General features: G+C 34.9%; 1 protein-coding gene across 1 annotated transcript in view; it reads left to right on the forward strand.

Moving 5' to 3' along the window:
• Positions 1-27,198, forward strand: part of Meltrin (disintegrin and metalloproteinase domain-containing protein meltrin) — a 107,525-nt gene extending 80,327 nt beyond the window's left edge. The window contains 11 exon segments of the mRNA XM_018507667.1: positions 6,436-6,591; positions 14,208-14,397; positions 15,613-15,674; positions 16,088-16,252; positions 17,052-17,221; positions 17,296-17,487; positions 17,677-18,273; positions 18,353-18,554; positions 18,926-19,130; positions 19,931-20,060; positions 22,798-27,198. Of these exon segments, the coding sequence (XP_018363169.1) occupies positions 6,436-6,591; positions 14,208-14,397; positions 15,613-15,674; positions 16,088-16,252; positions 17,052-17,221; positions 17,296-17,487; positions 17,677-18,273; positions 18,353-18,554; positions 18,926-19,130; positions 19,931-20,060; positions 22,798-25,501 (4,773 nt within the window). The 3' untranslated portion in view covers positions 25,502-27,198.
• Positions 27,199-27,781: the final 583 nt, after the last annotated feature.

Raw genomic sequence — 27,781 nt, forward strand, 5'->3', positions numbered from 1 at the left:
TGACTTGCAATTTTCACCAGATATTCTTGAGATCTCAAGCTTCAAGAAAATGCAAAAAAAATCGATTTTTTTCGACCATGCTAAGTGTATATCTCCCCTTAACCATGCAAGCATAGTTCATTGTGTTAATAATAATAGTTACATACACTGCTCAAAAATCTTTTTTCTTAACATATTTTTTAGTTATTACCGCATAAATAGTAAAAAAATAGTTATATTTACTATAATTACGATTGCATTTACTGAATAAAAATGTTTTTTTATATCCGTTTATATCTTGATATTTTACTGTATTAATATTTGAGATTACGTCATATAATTTGGAGTATAATTTTTTTTGTATTTGAGAAAACTATTATACATAATATATGGTTAGTATTACTGACATTATAGCAGTAATAACCATAAACATGGATATCCTAACTATAATTATTTTACCATATAATTATAGTCACAGATATCAAATTCTTTTTTTCAGTATAATGTTATGGCACATAATTGGATCTTGGTTTTTTTTTTACAAAGAGATCTTACCAATGTGCACAATGTGTTCAGAACAAATGCTTATACATCAAACTTGTTGACTGGGTCGATAAATCGAAATTAAATTTTTTTGAGCGGTAAAACACTCGGACAAAAATTCACAAACTGTAACGTTAACCCGGGAGGCAATATCGACAATACGTAACCAGACAATTACCGGAGGCACGCATCGAGCGATGATTTGTATTCTGCGATGCGAATAACAGCGCAACCGCATGTACTCGCGTGAATGAACCGCACCGTAATTAAAATCACAAATCTATGCACCATTTAAATAGCGCCGTAGGTGTGAGTCTTTATATTTTCTGTAGAACACGCGAATTTAGCTGTATATTTTATTCAAATATTATCCCTCAGGCGTAGCTAAAATATGTTCAACTCGTTAAAAATCGTCTCTTTCGATGGCACGCAAACAATAATCGGCATATTAGAATTTCTCTTTTATGTGACTCTCTTATTGTGTTTATGCGAACGACAATCGGCATATTAAATATCCTCTTTTGTATGACAATCCTTTTGTGTTTATGGACGTTGAATTTTAACTTGTTTTTATTAAAATACTTTCTCGTCGGTTACACGCGAACATAGACTAATCATCAGTTGTATAAGCAATTTTTAATAAATCAAGTATGTAATATAGCGAGCCAGTTGCACAGATTTAATTCACTTTAACTTTTTGATGAATTTTTTGCACTTAATCTGAGATGTTGCAAAATTGACAGAAAGCATATGTTCATGTTTCAAATGTTATCGTGCATATAATGTTATTTATCCTAAAGTTTAAAGCCAAATTTTAATTTAGTGAAAATTAAATGTCATAAACACAATCTGTATAAATATATTCGTTATAATTTAAAATATGTCACACTTGTACCATGTGCTAGAAAGCATCGTGTTAATTATATTTTAATGATTTCTCTCAATTAATTTCAATCTTTTTATGGTCAAACATAGTGACATTATTTATTAAATAATTGTACATGTTTTATCGAGTGATTATGCAGGAATAAATTTGCTATTAAATATTTAATGAAAACTAGGTAATCCATGCGAACTCCATCATAAACAGAATGCCGGAGATGCATTTCTATTTCTATGAACGCTCTTCCGTCTTCGCAATTCGTTTTTCGTGATGACAGGCCTTACCGCGCGGAATTTTCCTAAAAAAGATCAGTGTCGCCGCCAAGCTTTTCTTTTCTTCGAGTTTCCGAAGGGCAGCGATGTAGAAACCACGGAGTCGGAAACTCCGTTGAGCGAGGGTGGTTAACGGGGACACACAATGGATAGGACGTAAGGACGACGTCGGCCGAGTTTTACAGTAGCTGCAAACTTTTCTCTTTCTCTCTCACTATCTTTCTTTCTTTCTTTCTTTCTTTCTCATTTTAACAAGCGCCCCGTTTTCCCTTCCGACGTGACACTCTTTTTCCTCCCTTGGATTAACTCGGTTCTGGTTACCGGATTAAAAGGACAGCCTCGCGCGGCGAATTTTTTCCGTCGACGAGCGATGGCACCCGGAATTTCATCCAACTGGCAGAAAAGTTGGAACGTTCGCCGGCTGCTTAATCCGTTACCCGGCAACCGGTTAATGCAGTTAGTTCACTCGGTAAATTGTTTGGGATGCGCTAACAGAACAGAAAACAAAAAGTATTCGCGAACTTTTGAGAGCTTTCGCGTTTACCTTAGCAACTCTTGGGTTTTCCTTAATCACCTTCGATTCAACAGCATTGCACTGTATAGTAAGTGACTCTGCTTGTCGAGTTTTCTGTTTATTTCAACGTATTGCAGACAGTATGTGTTACATAGAATGTCCTGAATTCAACAAACCATATTTCATATCTCCAGTGAATTCCCTGATCTACTTGTTGATTTTTCGAATCTAAAGTGAAAGAATCAACATCGATTCGCGAATGTCGAGATAGGAAGAATTAATAGTTGTTTAAATGAATAATAATAAATTAAAGGCTCATGAAATTTAGAAAATTCAATGAAAATTAGGCAAACGAGAATACAGTGCTTGGTGCGCAAACAATTAAAAAGTTCAGTTTATAAACAAGTTATATTTGATTTGCTATTACAATCTTCATACATTTTGACCGCATTTTGGGCATTATCAGCGAATGACCTGTTTATAAATGGAACTTTTTAGTTGTTTGTGCATTGAATACCGCGCCATACTCTCATTTGCCTAATTTTCGTTGAATTTTTTAATAGCTGTTTGTTGTGGACAAATTTAAATTAATTAAATAAGGTTTAAATTTCGCACAGTAGATTTGCAGAGATACTTTGTACAGAGATACACCCAATAGCCTTAAGCCAGCGGTATATTTGTTTCTCGATATCGACGGAAGATGAATGCGGGTCATGCCACTATACGGAAGTCAGCAGGGGTATGATATCAAAAACGGTCTCTCTGCGGTGGCCGCGAGCCAAGTATAGATTGCTAACTGTCGCTGGACAATGATATACACCACGTTGAAAGGATTTCAAAGGAGTGCACTGTCGGCTGTGTATCGTGCACAGTGTTACGCTGTCGTATCGTTGGACTCGGCTTCCTGAAGAAATATCGTCACTACGCCGTTTGTCTCCCAAGAGTAAACCGCCTCGCGGATATTGCATCGGAGATATTTCTCAATTTGGTTAATGTATTTCTGAAAATTACCGGCTGCATATTTCAACGTAAAATTTCAATGTTGCGGAAGCTGGGGGAATTAAAATTTATACTTTATTATACGGAATCTGATATCACGTTCATTTACACTTTGAAATAATAGCAGTTGATTTCAGTGAGAGCTCAACGTCATTTATAACTTATTTTTGACAGGCACGCTTTTAAATTAACTTATTATTTTATATATCTGTTACTTTCTGTTACACTCCACTTTCCATGAGTACTTTTATGTTTTTTTAATCTTCTGTTACAAGATAAAACTTATATTTAAATTTAATGTGAAATTGTATTTAATTTAGAATTAACTATACTTGCAATGTGAGAACCGTGGAAAACTCCCATTTTATTTTTCGCAGTAATCTGTTACAACATTAAATTGTTTAAAGAGAATGTCGCGTTTCGCGCATTTCCGTAATTGCGAAAGAGAGAGTGTGGATTACTTTTTTATACACAAATGGCTAGCTAACTGGAACTGCGCTATGTTTAGAGCGTCGCGTTTGTTGTCGAAGCGCACAAGGAGGCTAATCAATAATTCATGATGGCATAGGGCACCTTCGGTCCATCCACCCCGGCGTTGAAACGCGCCTCTTCAATTCTGCGTTATGTTACTCGAGTAATTACTGCCACAATTTCAGTCCAACGCGGCACTTAGACTAATTAAGAGTCAAGCTTTCATCATGTTGCTTTGCTGTCTTTGCACGCGACGGTTAGTTAAAAGCTTCTTTTATATTCTTCTTGACGTAGATCGTAGAACGTAAGACCGACATAAAATGTAGCCCAGGGGATATTGCACGTATCTTGCTTACGCGTACGCGAATCCCAAGGCGGATCCTATATAAACTTCTAAAAGTTGCTTGTAGCACACTATCTTGATTAACTAAGTCTTAGTTGATTTTCCCATTTTTCCCATTTTTCTTTCAATCATTTAGCCGTAATAAATAACGAAATAAAAAATTAATTATAAAAGAAGTTGTTCTTCTTTTAAGAAAAAATATTTCTTATTTAAGAAAATTGTGTACCATATTTTAAAAAATTATGTATCTTTTTTTTAGTGATGTATTTTTTTCAAAATTATAATAGATTCAAGGTAAAAAGGCGCACAAATTCGTAATATTTGGGAGTCAGTTGTTTTTTTTTCAATTTTTAGGTTGAAAGTCAATTTCAAATTGATAAAGTCATTATAATTCGATCTATTATATTCAGAGATTGCTCCCTTACACTAAAAGTGAGATATAAATAAAAAAAAGCGATTTTCGAGTTATTAAATGAAATAAATAAATATTACTATCAGTCATCAAAAATGAATTAATTTTTATTTAAAAAATCATCAAAACCGTCACTTTCAAAAAAAGTTTTGTTAAAGGTTTTTAAAGTTTGTAAAACAAAATAATAGAAATAACGTTTATTTATATTAAGAATATCGTATATTATCTTGATCAATATTATTCAATTAATTAATAATTTTCTGTCAAATTGAAAAATAGTTTTTCCTCTTTTCTGGGAAACTTAATTTGTTCAGTTATGTTACTTTTAATGTAAGGAAATAATATATGTATATGGTGTAATAACGTTGAACATAAAGGAAATTAAAGTTTAATTTCATAACCGCCTGAAAACTAGAAATTCCGCATTCTCTAACCTCAAGGTTTAACAGGCCGACCTCGAGCCGACTGTTGGTCCTAATATTATTTTTGATGCAGCGTCTACAAGTAACACAGCATCCAGTCTCTTCAACACGAAATGCTCGCAGGAAAAGTATTCCGACTGGGACGGCCTCCATGAATTAAACATTGCGCACGTCGTTGGGCTCCGGCACAAACGAGATTCGCAAATTCATTTCTGTTCACTCGGCACGCGTATACAGCCACATTTGAAAGACAAGAGAATATGCCGTAATTCCGAGAGTTTATGAATTTCAGAACGAAGCTTTTCAGCTTCGAAATCACGAACGCTAACTGTTTTACGCGCTCAATGATACGACAGTTGGCAAATCGGATTAATCGTACCAAAAACGACAATCACGACGAGTAATCGGCTATTTCATTAATAATTGACGCTTTCGTAATACGGATTTGAATTTACGCAGCTTGTTGCGATTAACAGGCATAGAAAGCGTAAAGAATTTAGCAGGAAAATTGTATTTCTGCGTTAATCTATTGTTCTCCAAGTTAAGTGAGGCTATTGTTGTCTACGTTAAATGAAGCTATTGTTATATAAGCTACATATTATTTCGCATTTACAATTAAATGTAAGGTGTACGAGATTACCGATTACTGAGATTACTATTCGTAACTGATTCATGATTCGAGAATTTATTTTGTTATTGCTAAAATTCTAAATAGAAATTAAACAGATCTTAGTTAAATGTTATTTTGAGAAAACGCTGCTTTTTTATATATACTTTTTACACGTACTATAGTTCTAACAATTACATTTGAATATAACTATGTGTTACTATTTATTGGCTAATCGTTATTTGCTATTCGTCTGGCGATAAATACGGAGATTGCTTAAAATTACCATTTGCATTCCGGAGTTTATCACTTAAACAATATTCCTAGATCCAACCATTCGATTTCACGGTCGGAGAAAGCGGGCATCCAAGTGTAAAATTAATTGCAGCTCGATGCAACAATCTCAGGTTTCTCAATTTTCGCGGAAGAAATTTTCTTTTCTCAGGTCTAAGCACAGTTTTACCGCTATTAATGCAACAGGTGCGCGATCGGGCTTTTCGGTCTGCTCGATAAGAAAGAATCGGCCATGTTACTCGACCATTGAATTATAATGATACGGTAAATCGTTTCTTTAGACAAGAAAAACTCTCAAATTATAATAGGGAGTCTGATAGAATATTTAATTGCGAATTTACAATAGATTTAATTGCGAATAAATAGGTTGTTAATTGCAGACTGCAATTGAAGTGAGATAAATGCATTTGAATACATTGCAAATGTATATCTAGAACTGATTGATACAAAATATAAATTTAAAATAAAATGAAAATTTAGAATAAAATAATTTTAAATAAAAAACAATTTTATGTATACGTGAAAAATTGCAAAAAAAAAGATTTTATTTATTTTCTCTTTTTTTCAATTAAGAACGACATATGATAGTGTTTTATAAATTTCCTTGTTTCAGTCCTTGTTTCAGTATTGAGAATAAAAAGAAAATTGTAGAATCGCGGATGGAAATTTACGATCGATATTTTCCTTCTTTTTCAGCACCACGAGCATGCGGACGTGCTGACGGTGGGTTTCAATGTGGACGGTGTCGAACGTGTTCTCGACCTTCGACTGAATACCGATTTAATTCCAGTTGGCTATCAGCAACTCCACCAGCATCGCGGCACGTACAAAGTGCACACCCCGTCGAAAGTTGTAAGTACCGCTTGGGCATCCAGTATTCACATCCGTAGCGTGCTAACCGCTTTTCCGCAAACAACATTTGCGCTAATCGATATCGAGCACAAACGTAATTCCATCGGATACCAAACACCGATCTAGGAAAGCATCGGGATTCATTCAACTTAACTCCGTACTCGGCCATTCATTCGTTACGTATCGAATGGCGCACAAAGAGAGGCATTATCGCTGTTTAACGACATAATATACGACGTAAAATTTACGACAGTATACATACAGCTGTTCGCTCCCCGCAAAGAAAGAAATAATTCCTACAACTTTTCTCAACAATTATTGCGAATAATAAAGAATTTTTTTATTAGATATTATTTTATTACTTTATGTACTTTTTTAATGATTTATTCTGTGATGAAAATGCTAAAAAATTATGCACATCGCCTATTTAACCTTTGAACGCTGATGTCGATACATAAATTTTACACACACAAAAATAAGTTATTCGGAATAACTTATTTCCTTGTATTAACTTATTCTTAATGTAATATTAAATTTTCATATATTTTACACTATTAATGACATATATTTATAAAAAAAAAAAAAAAAAAAAAAAAAAAAAAAAATATTAACTTAAAACGAAGAAAGGAGAATTTAAACACATTATCAAAAAAAAAAATCAATCTTCTTTTCATGTATAATTCAAAATTCTTCATAACTTGTTAATAAAGCTAATAAAATATGTACGTAATTACATACAAAATTGCTTCAAAATTAATCTCGTTTATAATACTGGCTACCAGAGAATTTAAACTAATATATAACGGACTGAATTTTTAAAAACTCTTGTCTCCGCTTGTCCTAACTTTTAACGGGACAGATTGGATCTCCTAATAATCTCCTAATAAAGATACAGTGTAGTGCAAAGATCTCACTCGCTTACATGTAAAATTTATATATTAATGATAGTGTTCCGAGGTTGAAAATAATATCACTATACATGTCACTCGAAGATATAGAACGTAAACGTGTGTAAAATTAGTCGATAAAAATGAGAGACACAGGACATGAAGACGGCATCTTTATCTCTTTTTATTCAACTAATCATTATCATAAAAATAGAGGAAGAACGGATGTCTTTTCTCTCATGTTTGTTAATCACATTTGATATACTATTTAGGTATGGATGGCGCAGTTCATGTTCTATGTCTTTGATATCACTGAAAGGAGATGATCGAAGTTTATTCATTTATTAGTATGTCTTTCTCATTTGTTTTTTTGTGTGTGCTCTTTGTCTTTGCTAGTTTTCGGTTCTCTCATGGTGAAAGTATATGTAAAGTAAATATTAAGTAAAAAAAAAGATATAAATTTAAGGGATAATATAAATATAAGGGTATATAAAGTAAATATACTTCCACCATGAATTCTCTCGCAAGTTAATGTCATAACGGTTCTACAAGTCGACTTGTCTATAGATTTTACGATATGTCTATGTAAAGAAGGCCATCACTTACAATTTAATTTTAATTCAACTTTAAATAATTACATTGTATTAATATCTACTTCTTGCTACTACCATATTCCATGTTACTCCTAGCAATCTTCGCAACGGAATTGACCAATATTAAAGAACTCTGGAAATGATGTTTTATTCAATCAGGCCAACAAAGAGATGCCAGGCAAAGGAGAAATATAGCGTATTGTGATAAAAAAGATAATCTTCGTTTTGAATGAAGAATCCATTTCTTTTTTTAGACGACTCGAGAAAGAGACAATCTATTTGTGAGAAAATTTATTTAATTCCACGCTCGACCCGTGCTTCCGATCCCACGAAAATTAAAAATCTCCGCGGGTGTCGGTGCCATCTCGTCATATCTATCTGCCGTCATCGGGCGGATGGAAAAGGTATAGGTAGGCCTCGTACAGGTATAAGCGACTCGGCCGAAATCGATCGAGGTGACTCACTCCGTCTGCCGTCTGCATGTTTAATAGAACGTCTCGCTATAAACACACGCAAAGTGTGTAGCGGCGTGTTGGTGGGCGTACGACCCCACGTTAAAAACAAAACGTGTATGAGTGGTGGTCGCGGCATTTCCGCTTTATAATTCAAATGCTGTAGCGGAAGAGAAAGGCAGGAAGGACTAAAAGAAAAAAGAAAAAAAAAGAGAAGAAAACTGATGGAACACCCAGAATACGTTAAATTGCAACGGTCGTGCGACGTGTCTGCAGAGTGTATCGTGCAAAACGCGAGGATTGCCTTGGAAATTGCTTCTGCTAAACGTCTAATTCCGCTATCGTAATATTTCTGTAGATAATCGAGTTTACTTAGTTGTTTGTAAAATAGTAAAATAGTAAATATAGACAGTAAAGATACACGGAGGAAAAATAAAAAGCTGAGTGTATTAAATACTTTGGTATTACGTTACTCGACATATATCGATGAAGAAAAACAGGTTATATTAAATTTTGCTCATGCTAAATCGGCGACAATTAAATTTCTCCGCAGTTTATGGAAATTGCGAAAGTATTTCTGAGATATTTCTCTAATTATGAAATTTGTCCAAAATCTGGCGATTACGACATCTCAATGAAAGCAACGAATTTTATACAAACGCAGTAACAATAATTAATATACTTTAACAAATGAAGCTGGAAGCGTCTATCTGGACAAGATTATTGATATAATTATTATACCTTTTCATTTTAATTGGAGCAGAATCGGCATTAAGTTTCTCTTTAAACACATTTGAGTTCATAAATTTAAATTATATCATGCAAAAAATAATTTATTTGTCTTAAGATCTCTGTATTTACTTGAACAGAATGAAATAGACAGAGCTAAAAATAATATTTAAAATAAAGAACAGAATTTAAAAAATAAAATAAAAAATTTAATGAGAAAGATAATATATTTATTACTACTGTTTTAAATTTAATATATTTTTATGATATAAAAATTTATTGAATTAAAAAATAATAATAAACATATAAAATAATCGTAATAACATAGAAAATGAGTCATAGTACTTTTAATTATAAATAACTAATTATAAATAACGAAGACTAACTGCTGTTTCTCGATTGTAATATTCTGCTCGGCTACGTATAATGGGACAATGATGAGCATAAAAAAGTCATCCAGAATGTGGGACGAAAGTCAAGCGGAAAATATAAAACTCGCGAGCCAACTGGCGGAATTTGTTGTGCTAACCGCAGCACTGCACTTACTGTTTTGCACAATTGTATTTAATTAATTGGTGGCTCCGGTTAACGGCTCTATTGCTCCACCCTTCGTTCTTCGCGATATAAATACGGTTTATCCGCGCGGATAAACCAATTTTGAGCTCATTAAAAGAGAAAATACAGATGTGATATAAACCAAAAATTTGAGATACAGTGTAATTCCAATTCTTCGAAAACGTGTAAAAATTTTTTTTAATATACAAAATGTACATATAAAAATATATAAGAAAATTACACAATAACACATATCTAGAATTTATATTTTTATCATGGATAGTGTATATCAAAATTTAAACCATAAATGTACATAATAAATATTGAACATCAAATTTTGTCAAGATAATAGTAGATGTCTCATATATATGTATGTAAATGTATTATATATAAACGTATTATAATAAAATTTTTTCATAACTAGTAAATATAAAATAAATGTCGTAAGTACAAACATTTGCTTCGCAATACTTCGATATTTTTTCTTATTCTGGATAAATGATTTTTCTTATTCTGGATAAATATATGTGATATCGCAAGTACTGCGATATCACATATATTTTGCATCTAATTAAAGTAGATGACAGAAGCAGAATTTATATCTGAATCACTTGTTAAATTTACTAAAAAAGTCTCTCTGTCCAATCAGATAATAAAATATAAAAATGACTGTGATTATTTAGTAGTAATTCATATTTGATTATATGAGACTTTCATTTTCTTGCATATATTATTAGAATATTGCTGCTGTAAATTAAACGTATAACAGACAATTTTCTATCACATACAAAAAACAGCGATCACGTTTAAAACAGCTCTATACACTTTAATTATAATATTTAGAATTCTAGCTGGAGCAGCAAAATATTCCCCTAAGTACACAGGAAAAATGATTTTGCTAAAGTATATATCTAAAAATTTACCTAGATGCAGATCTGAAAACTCTGTTAAACTGTTAAAATAATTATGTAGCACGCCCAAGCTGGTTACTAGAATAATCAAAATTTTTTGCAGCATTGCTCATTATGCTTGATTATCCTACATAATTATTTTGATGGTCCAACAATATTATTTTTAGATCTGTATCTAATTAAATATTTAGATTCTTCAGCAAAAAACGTCTTTCCATGTATATATACGGTTCTTTTATACTCTCAACGCGATTTTGAAATTTACGTCCCGGTAATAAGAACGCGGCTGTTACGAAATGTATTTTTCTTTTGCACAGCTCTCGTGATATAAATCTACATAATCCCCGATGCGGCGCACATGCGATATTACATTTAATAGAAGCGGGGATAAGCTTACCGTGGGCGAATACAAAATTTCATATTCCGTCGACACGCCTCGTAACGCGCTTTCCATAGGGCAACGTTACGCTCTCGCGAAATTTTTCTCTTATCCGACAATGAATCAAATCGCTTTATCCGTCCGTTATGTATCAACGGGCCTTAGTGATTATATCCTTGAACGCATTTAGACGAATGACGATGGATTTCTTACATGAATTAAATGTGTCAATATACGCACAAGGATATTATATACCAGCAACACAAAGATTTTATATGAAAAAGAAATACTATACACGGAAAGAACACACGATTTTACTAAAGTATCAAACAATTTAGCTATAATATGTATAGATCTGAAAATAATTTTGTTGGACTATCAAAGTAATTACGTAGAACGCTCAAGCTAATTGCTAGAAAATTTCTTGTAGCGTTACTCGTCATACTTGAATTTCTTACATAATTATTTTGGTGAACGAAATTATTATATGTATCTAGCTACATTTTAAGATACTTCAGCAAAATTGTTTTTTCCTTGTATGACTCTCTTTTGAAAATGTGCCGAGCTTTGAAATTCTCAAAGGCTGTAAATGAACATTTGTGAAAAGTCATGAAAAGGACGATTTTGCTGAAGTAACTAAAAATATAGATCTAAAAATAATAATTTTGTTAAATCATCAAAATAATTATATTGGATGCTTAAGCTGCTTGCTGAAATATCAAACTTTCCGCAGTATACTCATCATGCTTGAGATTTTTTAATAATTATTTTGATGGTAAAATTATTTTCAGATCTAATTTAGCTTAATTTTTTAGATACGACATATCTCAAAATTGTTCTTTTTATATATGTTTCATATATAGGTTCTTTTTATATATAGGTTTCATTTTTTCAATAAAATAATTGTCAACCATTGTCGTGCTTTGGAATACTTAGATATACGATAAAAAGAATCGTAGGATATATATATTTCCAATATCATTGGAAGCCTTGAATTTTTAGATCGTTTGATATTCAAGAATTCGATATGCATGAATATACATATATATCCTTGTATAATTGATCTTTTTTTTATTCTTGTATCGTTTAATATTTACATAAACTTTTAAGGAATAGTATTTTTATTTTCTTACATACACACACACACGCGCGCGCGCACACAATAATAATAATATAAATACATTATACTATGGAAAAATCGACTTCAAACATCATCGAGATTAAACCTCTGCACTTTGCATTAAGGAGCCTTCATTGCGGCATTTTTAAAGGATGGCATTGGCATAAAACTAACGAGACATAGGGCGAGCTACTGCGTCATCGGTAATAAATAAGAGTCGCGGTTGCATTAAATAATCGATACGACGATTTAACGATACCGACACGTTCTCTCGTTAATTCAATCCCGCCCGTCACGTTGCCGTATACACCTTCCTATGCGGCAATCGGATAATGGACCACGATCGATGGCTCTCGTAACGGAGAAAGCGTCTCGTTTCAAAGAGGATCCCGATACTCCCCGCCTGCAAGATCGTGCTTCTTTGTTGAAGCAATTCCTTTTGGGAGAGTAACGTGCTTGCTCTTCGAGGTAACGGGTCTCCTCCCTCGTTTTTCTCGTGGTGGAAAAAGGAACGTGAAAAATCGCCGGGGTTCGCCAGCAGCGTGTGCACACTCAGAATCTGGGACAACTATATTTGTACTGAGCCGATGTACGGTTCCGATGCATCTGAGAAGTCAAGATAAGCCCGCGAATTGTAAGCTCCGCAATCGGAGCACATAGGCATCTCGATTTCTCGATGTATTATGCCGCATAATTCATAACACAAATCGGATAAAGTGATAGAATTAAAAATAATAAAATGTAAAATTTATATACAAAAACATTATTAGGCACCGAGACCAGCCTTAACCGAATACGGTTCTCTTTGCTTAATGTTGTTGAACATTTTTTGATTGAGTGAGGCAATATTTTTTGCAATAAATTATTTACAAAGTTTTAAAGATGCTTATTATCATCAATAATATTAAATTTCTTGTTAATTCATAATATGTGATATTATTACTCTAACTTCATTCTAGAACTATTTCAAGACCGACAAACAATCGGAGCACAATTTGTTTGAATTGGAAATTTTATAAATTCACAAAGGATATTTTTAGTCACGAAGATTCATCTTGATCGAATATAGCGTTTTCCACTTCTTTATTATTTGATTTCTCGATCGATTTTCATTTAATCATATTACAAAAATAAAGTTTGATTTGAGACCAAATCAAATTTTCAAGTATATATAATCTTTTGCGTTCAAAACTTCAACATTATTTCTCACAAACAAGAATCAAATATTTAATTTTAAATTTAATTTAATCAGTCAATTCAACATATAATAACTTATTTAGATTATTTCTCACAAACAAGAATCAAATATTTAATTTTAAATTTAATTTAATCAGTCAATTCAACATATAATAACTTATTTAGATTATTTTGAAATATTTATGGAGATTTCAATATCGTTTACTGTTTATAATTACATACTTTTTCGAATGTTTGAAGAACTGCGAAAACTTGTAGTAAAGCGCTGTCGACTCTACTTCGATTTAGGAACGCAAAGAATCAAGAGAGAGTTAAAGCTTAAATCCAATTAGAAGTATTCCTTTATTCGTAAACAATTGCACACCTATTTTTGTGAGAACGCTTTTCCGTAATTTCGTATACTTTGAGTTGTTATTGAATTGAGAGAAAATTTGAAACGCACGTACGTATAAAGCGGAAAAGCGAATCACGCGATAAAGCGAATTTCGTGAACATGCAACAAATTTTTAGAATGTTTGAAGAAGTAAAAGAGAATTTCTTAAACTAAACTAAATTAATAGTATTTTCGGCTCCAAAAATAAATTTAGTTCGAGTAAAATATATCTATGTGAGTCTTCACGGTTGTTAATGCAATACATTATATATTCATAAAGCGATAAGATATAATTTGCAAACAATTGAAATGTACTTATATCAAATCAAATATTAATAATCGCGAAGGCTTTCAAAAAGAATTCTTTTAATACCATTTATCTTATACTAATGGCATTCGTGAATTATGTGAAACTTGCAGGAACTCTGTCATTACCAAGGTAGCGTTCGAGATGTTCCTAGTTCGTGGGTGGCGTTATCCACTTGTAGAGGATTGCGCGGTGTCATCTTCGATGGTGAGAATCTTCATTACATTCATCCAGAAGATGAAAACTTGGATTCCACGCATTACCTTTACAAGCACAGTGATCTCACTACCAACGATACGTGTGGTAAGCATAGCACAATTAAATCATCCCTGCTGGATCTTTTTTGCAAGAATTACATGTTTGAATAATGCAAAGCAGAGAAGGATAAAATTGCATCGAAAAGATAGTTAATGTTATTAGTGCACGCCATGTGCATATTATTAGAGTGCACTTTTAATATTTTCAATTGAAAAGCTTGCTGCAACAGTGGACTAATCTGGGCTAAATCATTTTGTAAAAATGGAAAAAATAAACTCTAAAATTAAAATGATTTAAAAAATACATTGATTTTCATATTGCTATAAAAACACTCTCTTATTTTAGCAAGTGTTCGAAATTTATTATGGATAACAAGTTGTGAAAAAAAAATTATAAGAAGGGTAAAATTTCTCTGTATCAGATGTTCATCTCTGTATCAGATTACATTGCTGAGCAAAAAAATACGAATCACTGCATAAATATAACAGTAACAACAGTGGGTTAGTTCAATCTTTGGAACAAGTAGGGGACTGTTATACTCATTCTACCACATTTTCGACTACGTTGTGTTAACCCACTGTTACAGCGAGTCCTTCAACCTCGTTTCTATAAATGTAGATTAACTTTAATTTTAACTTATACTCTTCATCTTGGTTCTAAGAAATTGTTCTAGTTCTAAATTGAACCAAGACTACAATTAATCTACGTTGGTGGAAACGAGCATTAATATTATAAATATTCCCTCCTCTCTTTAAAAGAGGACATTACGAAAAATTCAGATGATTATTATTTCGATTCGTGATACGCTTCTGGTTTTTACGAGATTAACACAATTTGTAATTGGATTGGAATTTGTAATTGGAATCTTAGAATTTTCATGATTAATACGTATTGACTCATAACTACATTTGTAATTCATTCGTTCCAAGATCGTATCCATCGTCGCGGAAATTTCTGTCACCGAGATGATTCCCGCGGATTTTTTTCAAAGTATTCACGAGCTTTGACTCTTAGAAATACAACTTTTAGCACAGAGGAACGAGCACGAGCTCGATTCTTCGTCCTTCTCGGTGGCAGTGCCCCACACGGACTCAGAGACTCGCTTCAAGAAGACTGGTCTCTCCTTAATGGTCTTACGAATGTGAGAGCAAAGCCCCGGTCGTACCTGCCTCGGAGACTCTTTGTCCTCTCCTCGGTCCTACCGAGAATCCTGTTGCCGACGATCGTATGTCCCTGTTTGACGTTTTTCCTTGGTTGCAGGTTACGAAGGCACGCCGTTGCACGTTCTCCCTGATCATCGCGAGATTAAAAGGTTCTCCAGGGTATGTACACAGAGCAACAGTAAAAAAAAAAAAGAAAAGAGAAAAAGGAATTCGCGCAAACCGCTTCCCCGGTAAATTATACGACTTCAAAGAACGTAGTCGCAGGGGTCTTGGTATCCTCGATGTCTTGCGTGTGTATCCTTCTTCCGTTCTTTCCTTCTTGTTGGGGAAACTGTAAATAGTTCCCAACTTAGGAATCGTCTTGAGTTTAATGAAAATTTTAGCACAGAGTTTTCAACAATTAACGGATTATTTAGTGTCGAAAGTTTTTCAAGAAACGCGACCATTAACGATTATCTGCTGTTATGGCCATTTTATTTTGACTTTTAATTTTTGTTAGTTTTATTAAGTGTGTGTTAAAGTTAAAATTAATAAATTTTGTAATTACTGTTACGTTGTGTTCTCTTTTGTAGCACAAAAGAGCGGCTGAAATTATTCGTGGACCTTATAACGCGAACAGACAGTCACGTTACGTGGAGTTGGTACTTGTAATCGACAAGAAGGAATACACCGCGCTCGACGAGAACCTGGATAAAGTATATCAGCACTGTAAGGACATCGCTAACATTATCAACGCTGTAAGTAACGTCGCCGTTGTAATTTAATTGAACGTATAAGTCCTTTTGACCTCAAGTCGAATGAGAATGATCTGAAGCGCACAACGCTAATTCAACAACTCCATTATCCAATTAGTCGTTTTGAACATTTACGGTTTCCTTCTCCTAAAATATATATCTCTAGAATGTATCTTTAACTGTTTTAGCAGTCCCACGAATTTTACTTTATCTAGAGTAATTGACTATTATATGCATAATTATGTTCACACGAATGTGCGACTCGTCCTTTCTTCAAAAAGAAAATATATTTTCGAGTGCGAGAATTTTAATATATAAGTCCTATTAAAATAATAATTATGTACGATCCACTTGTACATGTACTTTACTTAAATCTTATTTACTTAAACGTAATTATATTCCATTGTATCCCCGAAAGTACTTTACAATCAACATATTTTAACTTCGTAGCAAAAGATTTTCTAAGTAAAATTTTTCGATAATTAAATTTTAAGTTAAATTCACTATTTCACTTGAAAGTTACTTGAAAGTTGAATTCTGTTAACTAATTTTCTCGAATTTTTTTTTCAAAGTTATTTCTACTTTTACTTTTATTAGCAATGACTATGATAGATTTCTCTCATTGTCAGTTTGAATCTTTATCATCTCCGCATACGAAAACGAACCATTCTGTGTATACTGCGTTCTCTCTGACATAGCGAAACAGAGAGATTAATTAGCACTGACTCGACCTTACCGCATATCACAGTACCGCGAAATCTCTATGTAAAATACGAGACAGTATATCTCGGTGTGTTTACAGCTATATATGCCGTTGAACATATTCATTGCTCTAATCGGTGTGCAAGTGTGGTCCGAGTCAGACGAGATAGCACTCTCACCGAACGGCGACACCACACTGTCGAATTTCCTACGCTACCGCAGGGAGAAGCTGCTTCAGGATATTCCCAACGATAACGCCCAACTGTTGACGTGAGTGTACAGATGTGTGTTATTTGTTTCGTCTAGCAGTACACAGTGATGACTGAATTTATTTCTCGACACAGGCGAATTACCTTCGAGGGCGGTGTAGTTGGCAAAGCTCTCAAAGGACCGATATGCACCTTCGAATTCTCCGGCGGTGTTTCCATGGATCACTCGAATGTCGTTGGTTTGGTCGCGGCCACTGTCGCTCACGAAATGGGTCACAATTTTGGTATGGAACACGACGGACCAGATTGCGGCTGTCCTGAAGAGAAGTACGTCGTATAGTTTGCCTTTTCTTAATACTTCAAACGTTCAACGAATCATGAAAGAATGACTTTATTTTATTTTGCGATATCCAAAAATAAAAATTACTCCACGAAGTCGCAAGCCTTAAGTATAACGTATTGAATTGTTATCTAATCCCGCTTCAATTATATATTACTAATGTGTCTCCCTTGTAGATGCATAATGGCGTCGTCCAGCGGTTCATCCGGACCAACGCACTGGTCCACGTGTTCGTTGGAACATCTAGCTTTAGCCTTCGAACATGGAATGGATTACTGCTTGAGAAACAAGCCGCAGAAACTTTTTGATAGTCCTATATGCGGTAATGGATTCGTTGAGCCAGGCGAGCAATGTGATTGCGGTTTAAAGGAACACTGCGACAACCCCTGCTGCAACGTGACCACCTGTATGTTGCACAATAACGCGAGCTGCGCGACCGGCGAGTGTTGCGATTTGAAGACTTGTAGGCCGAAGACCGCAGGCACGGAGTGTCGAACTGCTGAGCACGAGTGCGATTTGCCAGAATACTGCACTGGTCAGAGCGAGTATTGTCCAGCGGATGTATTTAAGATAAATGGTGAGACCTGCAACGGTGGCAAGGCCTTCTGCTATGGCGGTATGTGCAGAACTCACGACGATCAGTGCAAACTATTGTGGGGCCCCACTGGTACGTCCTCTGACTCGCAATGTTACGAGATGAACAACAAGGGTACGAAAAATGGTAACTGCGGTTACAATCGCATCGAGTCAAGTTTCATCAGGTGTAACAATGAGTAAGTTGACTATGCAGTACACAGTACACGAAAAAGATCTGCGTTAAATTTTAACGTCAGCATGATGGATGTATTGTAGAAATCTCTTCTGCGGTATGCTGCATTGCAAACACTTGAACGAACGACTAGAATTTGGTATGGAATCAGTCGCAACCTTAAGCCATTCGTTCATCAATAACGGTGGAAAAATAATTCCATGTCGTTCGGCCATCGTCGATCTTGGATTGACCCAGGTGGACCCTGGTCTTACACCGGACGGCGCCAAGTGCGGACCCGGAAAGGTAAAATATTCCCAATAACAAAATTATTTTTAGCTTGAAACAAATATGTAGACATTGCCAAGTTAAGAGAGAGAGAGAGAGAGAGAGAGAGAGCTAAAAATAAAATGAAAAATATCAAACTGACTCTTTTGAAATATCATAAAGAAATTCTACTCGACTAATATTCTTTCGTGATAAACTTCGTGTCAATTTTTACGTTAGGTTAGATTATAATTATAATTAAACAATGATAACGCTACATAATAATACAAGATTTTGATTTGATTTTTTAAAATCGCGATACAATATTTGTATTTATAAATGGTGATTTATATCTAGCATGTAATTTATTGGAAACAATTAGATTATTATAATTTACTTATATTGTTTAGATGTGTGTAAATCAGAAGTGTATGTCAGTGGCGGATCTGAAAGCGTCCGTGTCTGACGGTAAAGCTTGCCCGAATAATTGCAATGGTAACGGAGTGTGTAACAATCTTGGTCATTGCCATTGTAATCATGGCTTTCGACCACCTGACTGCCTTCAAGTTGGAGTTGGTGGTTCCGAAGATAGTGGTCCAGCCGAAGATCCCAACGGTATCCATTTTATTTTATATTTACTCTATTAATCGATGAAAAGCAGAAGTAATTTATTGACGAATTTCATCAAAGAAAAAAATTACATATAGATAGAAAAAGGAAACAGACTGACTGAAAAATGTTTTAATTTGATGTTCATTTAAACACGATTTAAATAAGAAGTCCATATTCGGTTAAAACAGGTTTTAGTGCTTAGTAATATTTTTATATTGTTCTGATATTATCTAAAGATGTCGGATATATTCAATAATTCAAAAAAGCCTACTCCATTGTATAATAAAAACCCACCACCTCCACCGGTTCCTGCTCAAAGCTTAAAACCAAAGATCCGAGCGATTTCTTGTGTGTTTGTATAAATCTCATCACACACTTTTATATTTTTCTATTGTAAATTTTTTACAATACGATTTCCAATTCGAGCAAACTGCGTGCCGATTATTTATCAGTCTCAAAACATAGTAGTCTAAACTAAAGCTGAAGCACGTAATATCAAAACTTAAATTGGCAAGCAATTTAATAATACTGATGATAATGAGCATCTTTACAATATTAAAGACCTTATTACGAAAAATATTACTCCAGTCGAGATTCAAATCTGGATCTTCCTTTTCCTGCAACTAGCATCTTCAAGATCTTGTTGGGCTATTTCAAGACAAATAATCAATATACTGTTTGTTTGAACTGAAAATTGTAAAAAATTCATAAAAATATTATTAAGCACCAAGACCCGCTTTGACTAAATATATTATTTTAGCAATGTCAATTATATTATATGATGATATTTTGTACGTTTTCAGGAAAAAATGATTTCATAACTGCAATTTATGTTATCTTCTTGGGAGTGTTGCCCGCCATAGCTCTGTTCCTATTCGGCATCTGGTATGTCAGGAATTCCGGACAGCACTGGAAGAAGGATGTGATGTCTACGTACGTATCTAGTCTCGACCGTTTTAAAAAGAAACGTAAACCGCATGCCAATAAATCACTCGATGTTTTGTCATCAAATACGTCAAAGACACAGACACATTACACCACCGGTAGCAAATTTTTCGGATGGCGAATAATAATTTCCGCCTATTTTACGCCGAAGAAAAAGAATGCTTCTCGTAACACGAATAATAAAATATTCACGATTAGTGATAATGTCAGTCTCAAAGAGCCGCTTCAGATAACTAAGACTGATCTGATATCCACCACCAATCCGGACGCTATTAAGTGTAGCAATAATATTGAATACAGAAAGTCATTGCTGTTTGGCAATGTAAAACCGGATGTTAGTACAAAACCTCAAACAAATGAAGTTTGTAATAAGATTGCAACTTTTTCGGTACCTGCTGTTGAAGTCCGATCGAAAAAAATTACTCCACTTAAATCAGAATTAGGCTCCAAAATATCGGAACGTATTCAGCAGATTCAGAAAAGATCGTCTAAGAACGATAAAGGACTTACGCTCAATACTGATATTAAGTTCGAGCACTTGAATGAAAGCCCAGCTAGTACATCTAACATTATTTCAAAAACGCCTGATGTATTTAATAACTCAAAGAAGCCTGCTCCATTTTATAATAAAAAACCACCGCCCCCACCGGCACCTGCTCAAAGCTTAAAACCAAAGATCTGAGCGATTTCTTATTTATCTGTATGAATCTCATCACGCATGGATATTTTACGTAAAAATTTATTACGTATTATTAGAGAAATTTTCTATTTATAGTGTATTAAGATATTCTTACAAATTTTGAATCTGTTTTAGAATCTACAATACTTAATAGAATTTATATTTTCAGATACAATATATTTTTAAAAATTCATTTCAATTACAGTGCATTATTTTCAAAAATCAAAGTAAGAAATTCATTTTATCAATATAAACTTTTTGCTAATTTAAAAAGAATGTAGCTTATTTTTCTAAGAATATATTTCTTAAATAATGAATATAAAATAAATAATATATTTAAAAACAATTTTATTCGGTATAGTGCGAACATCATAGCGCATTTTTTTGCGAACTATGATTTTTGCATTATAATATGGGAATTCGAAAACGGTGATGGTTTACATAGAAACAATATTTTCACATTACTGAATGCCAAAATGCATTAAAATAATTCCTACTGTGATTGTAACTGCTGATAGTCGTTATAATGCTCCAATATATTCTTTCAGTCAAAATTATAATAATATAATATTTTTACACGAGTTAAAAAAATTAGATTAGTAGTTAAGCAATTTAAATGATATTGAATTTTTATCATGTTTATATCATTTATGTGATCAAATCTGTTCCAAACAGATTTTTTTATGCAATAAGTAACGATGGAGTGTAGGATTGTACGTGCATTGATGTGTATTTTTTTATTTAATTCGTATTGACTACATCTTTGGTGCAATATGCATTGAGTGATTTTGAACTTACAATTAGAAAGTCTAGATGAAATATATGGCCACGATGAACAGTATTATGTTCTTATGGACTTGTGTGCATGTACACAAACTTACACTATCTAATTTAAAGCTTTATTTTACTAATTACATATTAATTACATAAACAAAATAGAAGTTACGTAAATAAAAATAACTTTCATGCACAGCATTCTATATCGCAATATTAATATATGTAAATGCCTCTAATGCAAAAATTTTAACAAAAAAATAATCTATTTATTAATATATCTATGGCTCTTCTTTGTTCACAGTTTTCAAGTTATTAATCTATCAGTATTGCACACACATGACTAATGTTAAATAGATTAGTTCAATGTTCTCTGAACAAAATACTGTTCAATATTTTAAGCCTAAAATTTTATATAGAAACTATAAATTTAGTATAGACATATTGCGTCATATAACAGCGAAGATTGTTGGAGAGATTATTTATAACGTATAGAGAGAGCATGTGCAGAATCATGTTATGTGAGCATGAGCATGAATGAAGGTTCTTTTCTTTTACTAGCTCTTTGCATTTTATCAAAAAACCGATAATTTACATTAGATGCTACTATTAGACATGCAGTTTTAATGATGATTTTTTTATTATATTAATAATAATTACGTAAGAAGTACTTAATTTTGATTGTAAAAACGAGTTTTTTTAATTCTTCACTCATTCCTTGGATATAAAATTTAAATATCCAATAATGTTACTCATACTTAGAGAAATGAAAATGTACAATTTATTGAATAAACATAGTATTGATATAAAGTGTTTTTAGTCTTCCTTTATAATCAACGATTTCCTTCTTTTCCAACGCTTGCTACTAATCTCTTAATTTGTAACTAACATTTCCCGGCAATTTTCTTGTCTATGCATGCGTTTGGATTTGCGGTGAATAGCTACAGATTTGATAAAAATGCTTTTACATGATTAATTTTCAAATGATGTTAAATACGTGCATGTGTTGGAGCATATATACAACTAAACTGTAATATGTAATAAAAACTTAAAATTTACATTAGTTTTCATTTAAATTATTTTACTATTTTCGATACAAACACGTTTCATTATCGAGATCCATGCAACGCTGCTAATTTATACTAAATAAAAAAGACCTTTAACTAAACTTATTTTATTACGATCAATGTGTATTCATTAGCTATGTATCGTAATTGCGCGCGCTTACAAGTTCCTCGATCCCTCCGCTTATAATTTTGCTTCAAATTTCAGGACCGATCGTGGCCACAATGGATTGCTAATCAAAACGATCGATCGTTCCAGCCCTATGTCCCGTAACATCGAAACGATCGATTCTAGTCTGAGTCAAGATCCCGCGTGCGTGAGTTTGCTGCCTAAGGCAGAGGCTGACGAGCGATACAACAACAATATGTTTGGCCAGTTTAAAGGTTTCACGATTACACCAATCCACTCGAATCAATCTAAACTGGCTGAGCCAACGAAACCGGCTCCACCTCCACCGGGATGGATGCCTACCGTGGCAATAAAGACAAACATAGCTAAAGCTAACATGCAAAAGTGTAATGTGCCGCAAAGAAGCAATTTGTTGAGTTCTAATGATCCAAGCTCAACTGCACCAATGTTACCGCCGCTAAATCCAGGTTCTACGGCACGACCGTTGATTAGTAGTCCCGTACTGGCGGCCACAACCTGTACATCCGTCGAATTAGTAGCTAAGGTACCCACCAGACCTGCCCCGGACGTACCTATGCGTCCAGCTCCGCCACCGCCCACTTTCGCGCCTTCTGTAAAGCCACAGAGACCTAATAGCACGCCTTTGACAAACGTAATACTGCCAGAACCCGAAAAGAAGTTGGAAAAGGGCAGCACGCTTAACCGAATTGCGTCGATATTGCGTCCTGGCTCCGGCATTATGAGAAGCAATTCCCAGAGTTCACCGAGGGATGACAAGAACACGAATTCTCTACCGAGGAACCAGCACCACAAGGCCAACAAAGTTATCGACAAAGAGATCCTAAGGAACCTCGAAATCTCTAATCCGATACCACAGACAGAGATCGAGATTGCGACACCAGTAATCCCAGTGATATCAACGACCGAAGTCGAGAAGAGAAACGTGGTCCTGCGCGCTCAATCAATGAGAGACAGCAAAGTTACGTCAAGACCATTCGTCCAAACATTCGGCTCGATGCGTCAGACGACACCTGTTAAGAGGCCCACCAGTATACCTGCCAGCACGAGGCCTACGTCACCACCTCCGGGCCCACCGAACATCACACAGACGGAAAAAGCTGCCGAGAATGTGATAAAGATTCCAGGATTGCCGGGTTATCAGAATCCGCCGGTGAAAACTGTTCAGAAACCATTAGAGAACACTTACGACGACTGCATGAATCTGATTACAGAATCATCCCTGACGAAGATCACGGAGGAATCGGCCATGAACGACAATATATACGCAGTGATAGAGGAACCCGTGCCGGAGAAGAACAGGAAGAACATAGAATTGGAGGTAACGCCGGTCGATAACGAGTATAAACTGCCGAAACGTATTGATACCATACCCGGTGGCCCGAATAGCCTGGAATCGATGGGTTTATTGTCAGAGATTGTATCAGAGATATCGAATCGTAATTTTGATTCCATATATTCCACTTCGACGTTAACTAGGAAGAAAAAAGAGGATAATGGGGAAGATACAACGAAAAATTTGGAAAATATGGGATCCAATAACTCTCTGGGTGGTTACATGAATTCGAACCACTACAAGGTACCCGGTGGAATTTATTCAAACTCAACGTCTAGTAAATTTAATTCTTCGAGTTCCACCACCAGTTCCGGCTATCTTCATCCATCCATGATAAATGTTCCACAAGTAGAGAAGAAAGAGGCGAGCAAAAATATTTCGGATGCAAATGACAACTTAAAATCGGTCGATAATAGTAATCTAAACACTCTTAAATCTAATAATCCTAATATAAACGACGAGCTGTCGAAGGAGCTCGGCATGAAACCACCTGAGAATCCTACAGGGTATAAACCGTTTGCTTCAACGAAGACTCGACCATCTCATTTGATACATATCAAAAAGGACGACCAAACTGAGAATAAGATTCCGGCTAAACCGCCATTGAATAGGACTAAAACGCCTCCGAACGTTGCGAAAAGCCCGACTTCCAAAGATATACCCGAGTCGAGTGTAAAACTCGCGAGACAAAGTTCAGATAATACATTAAAATCCTTAAAATCCTCGAAAGTTTCCGACACAAGTTCGACAATAGTGAAACAGAGCTCGGATGCGAGTCCAATTGCGAGACAAACACAAGTAAACGCGAGCAAGTCGAGTAGCGATTTAGATAAAGAAGAATCACACACAACAGTATCTGTCAAAAATGTGCCTTGTAGTCCTAAGGATAATCTGGGAAAGTTCAATAGCCCGGATCTGGTCTCGAGTTGCTCGAATTCTAATCAGGGTGGAACAAAGTCGCCGGATGTTGTGGGTAGCAATCCCAAGTTCAATCTCTCGCTTAAAACCGTTCAAAAGACTCCCACGCTGCCGAGGAATGGTCAGAAAACGCCCACAACGCCGTTGAAACCACTCAACATTACATCCAAAACAACCAGTCTCTCGGAAAAGAAGAAGTCTCCGACTGGCAACGCAAGTGTGACTAAATCGCTATCTGCCAAAGAGGCAAATACTGGCGGTACTAAGCCATCGCATTTGACACCGAAGGTGCTCGCTAAAACAGAAATCAAGAACGGGGATGGAGGTACAGCAGCGAGGACGAATCCGCTACAAAGAGTGGCGAGCGGTAAATCTAACGTAGCGTCGCTCCAGCAAAAGTTCGAGACTAATAAGAACAGTTCTGGTGTCGCGAGAACTATACAGAGTGCGAATAGTAAAAAACCGGTGGCACGAACGACGGAAGTTGGCGGCGGCGGATTGAGGAAATGAGCAATCACCCGGATGCGTGTGGCAGCTCGACCTTTCCGATATTCGGACGTGCTTGACGGGATTGAAAAAGCGTTAGAGGAAAATCTATACTTGAAACATTCTAGTCCGTCATATTGAATCGTTCTCGGTGGAGAATGCGTGGTATATTATAAACGTGTATACGCGTTCATGATAAACGAGTACATCATAAGCGTGCACGAGTATAAACGTAGATAACGCGCGAGGGCGATATATCTCTTCTTATTTAAGAAATCTTAAACGGAAGTTAAAAACATAGTACAAGGATCTTTTCCTCTAAGATCCATAAAACGCTAATTTTACAAGCAAATATATTTCTTGTCGGAATATTAAAGATAGATTGTATGCGGCTGCGTTGCATAAGAGATACAACATTAAAAATTGTAAATAGCGCCCACACTTAAAAATTCTCATATTTTTTGTAGAGACTATCCATTGCCGATGTTCAAGCGTACCTATATAAGCCAATAATTATCGTAATATTTATCTTAAGCGTTTTATAAGCGACATTGCGAGGCAAGCGACAGTTATTTTCGAAACCATCGCTTGAAACTAGAATGGGCGTGTACGGAATTAATTGACCTCTGTGATATATGTATATGTATAAAGAAATATTATGCACAGAAACACTATTATGCCACATTGTTATGGCTAGCAGATTTTAGACGCGACCAAATTATTTTATATCATATTACATAAATCGTACTGACAAAAAACGCGCCGTTAAGTTTTCTAAAAAGCCATCGGAAATCACAGTCATATCCGACGTAGCTCCGTTAATAGGGGAAGAAGGTCTCTTTTCTTTCCAAAGATTAAATATTTATGAGAGATCAAGTTGCAAGATTGTACCTTCAAAATCCCATGGGAGTCAAAATGGAAATGCTATTAGTTAGGAGAGTCTAGGTGTTAGCGCATGCTAGTAACATAACACTGCGAATCGAATTAAGGTGATATCCCCTCGACGGCAAAAGGCAAGGCCGCTAAAATATTCCGCCTCGATCATGCAACATCACGCAACCTTTATTGTCTCATTATCCCTTGCATAAATCAGAGGCTTGCTTCGTCTAGGACAGCTCTAGATGCAAAGACTAAAATTATTTATTTGACTGATACCCGTGTAAATATATGTTTGTAAGATGTAGGCATATAGTAGAAGTTTTGTACGATGTATCTTCGCGCCAAGAATAAGTTACATTCGTTACATTCGTAAGTTACTCACGCGCATTATATGTACGATCGCGAGAAAGAGGAAAGCAGCTTCTTGAACGTCGAGTTTAGCGTTAAGCACGTTAAGGAAAGGTTTTATTGAACTGATAAAGTCTGTCAGAGTCGAATTACGTTTGTGCATTTATTGTTTCCTTTTTTCCTCTTCCGCGCAGCGAATTCTCCTGTACGAATCCAGTCGATACTTTGATTCGTAGCGTTATCTATTTTGTAACAGTTCCTACTTGCGGAGCGTCCAGAAATCATCCCACCAGAAAGTTTCAATAAAGAAGTTCAATAAAGCTTTTTGACCATTTACTGCGTATTGTGCATTGCTTTCTCCGCTTGTTTCTTTACATGCGAGACGTCGTGTGCGTTGCTTCGATACGAGGACAATCAGATGTTCATTTAGCGTACAGTGTACGAGGAGGTTTGTTTCAGCAACTCCTGCTCGTTATTAATGAATAAGTATTATTTATAAGAGTATTAAAAAAAAGAAAGTAAAAGAAATGTTAAATACCACTGAAATGTGTTGAAAAGAAAAAGATATTGGCCACCAGAATATTTATTTTTTAATTTGTTGGAAATTTTCTTTACGCTGACTGGAAATTAAACTTTTAGATCTAGAGGAATAATCCTAACTCAGCGAAGAGAACTTCCAACAGTTACAAAATAAATATTCTGCTAAACACGGCTGTTGAATACCATGCAACGAATGGTTGCACCAATTGCGACCGTACAATACAAATATTCGATGAATTGGCTCAAGTATAACGCAGTCTACGAAGTCACAACACTTCGTCTTACTTCGTCTAGTAAAAAGAACAACAGGCATCATTGCAATACATACTGTACATTCGGTACCAAAGATAAGTAGCATCCTATCTACAACACTGCTGAGATAAGCACTACAATAATTAATTAGCCGTCGATTTACGATAATTGTGTACATTAAAACTCTTAACGATGTTACAATAAAGTCTTTATTCCAAGTAAACATTTTCCTGAACCACCCTCTGCATTTCTGCATTGTGGCAGAAATTAATTGAATCGCTCACA

Source organism: Trachymyrmex cornetzi, unplaced genomic scaffold (assembly GCF_001594075.2).
Source record: "Trachymyrmex cornetzi isolate Tcor2-1 unplaced genomic scaffold, Tcor1.1 scaffold245, whole genome shotgun sequence".
Taxonomy (NCBI): Eukaryota; Metazoa; Arthropoda; class Insecta; order Hymenoptera; family Formicidae; genus Trachymyrmex; species Trachymyrmex cornetzi.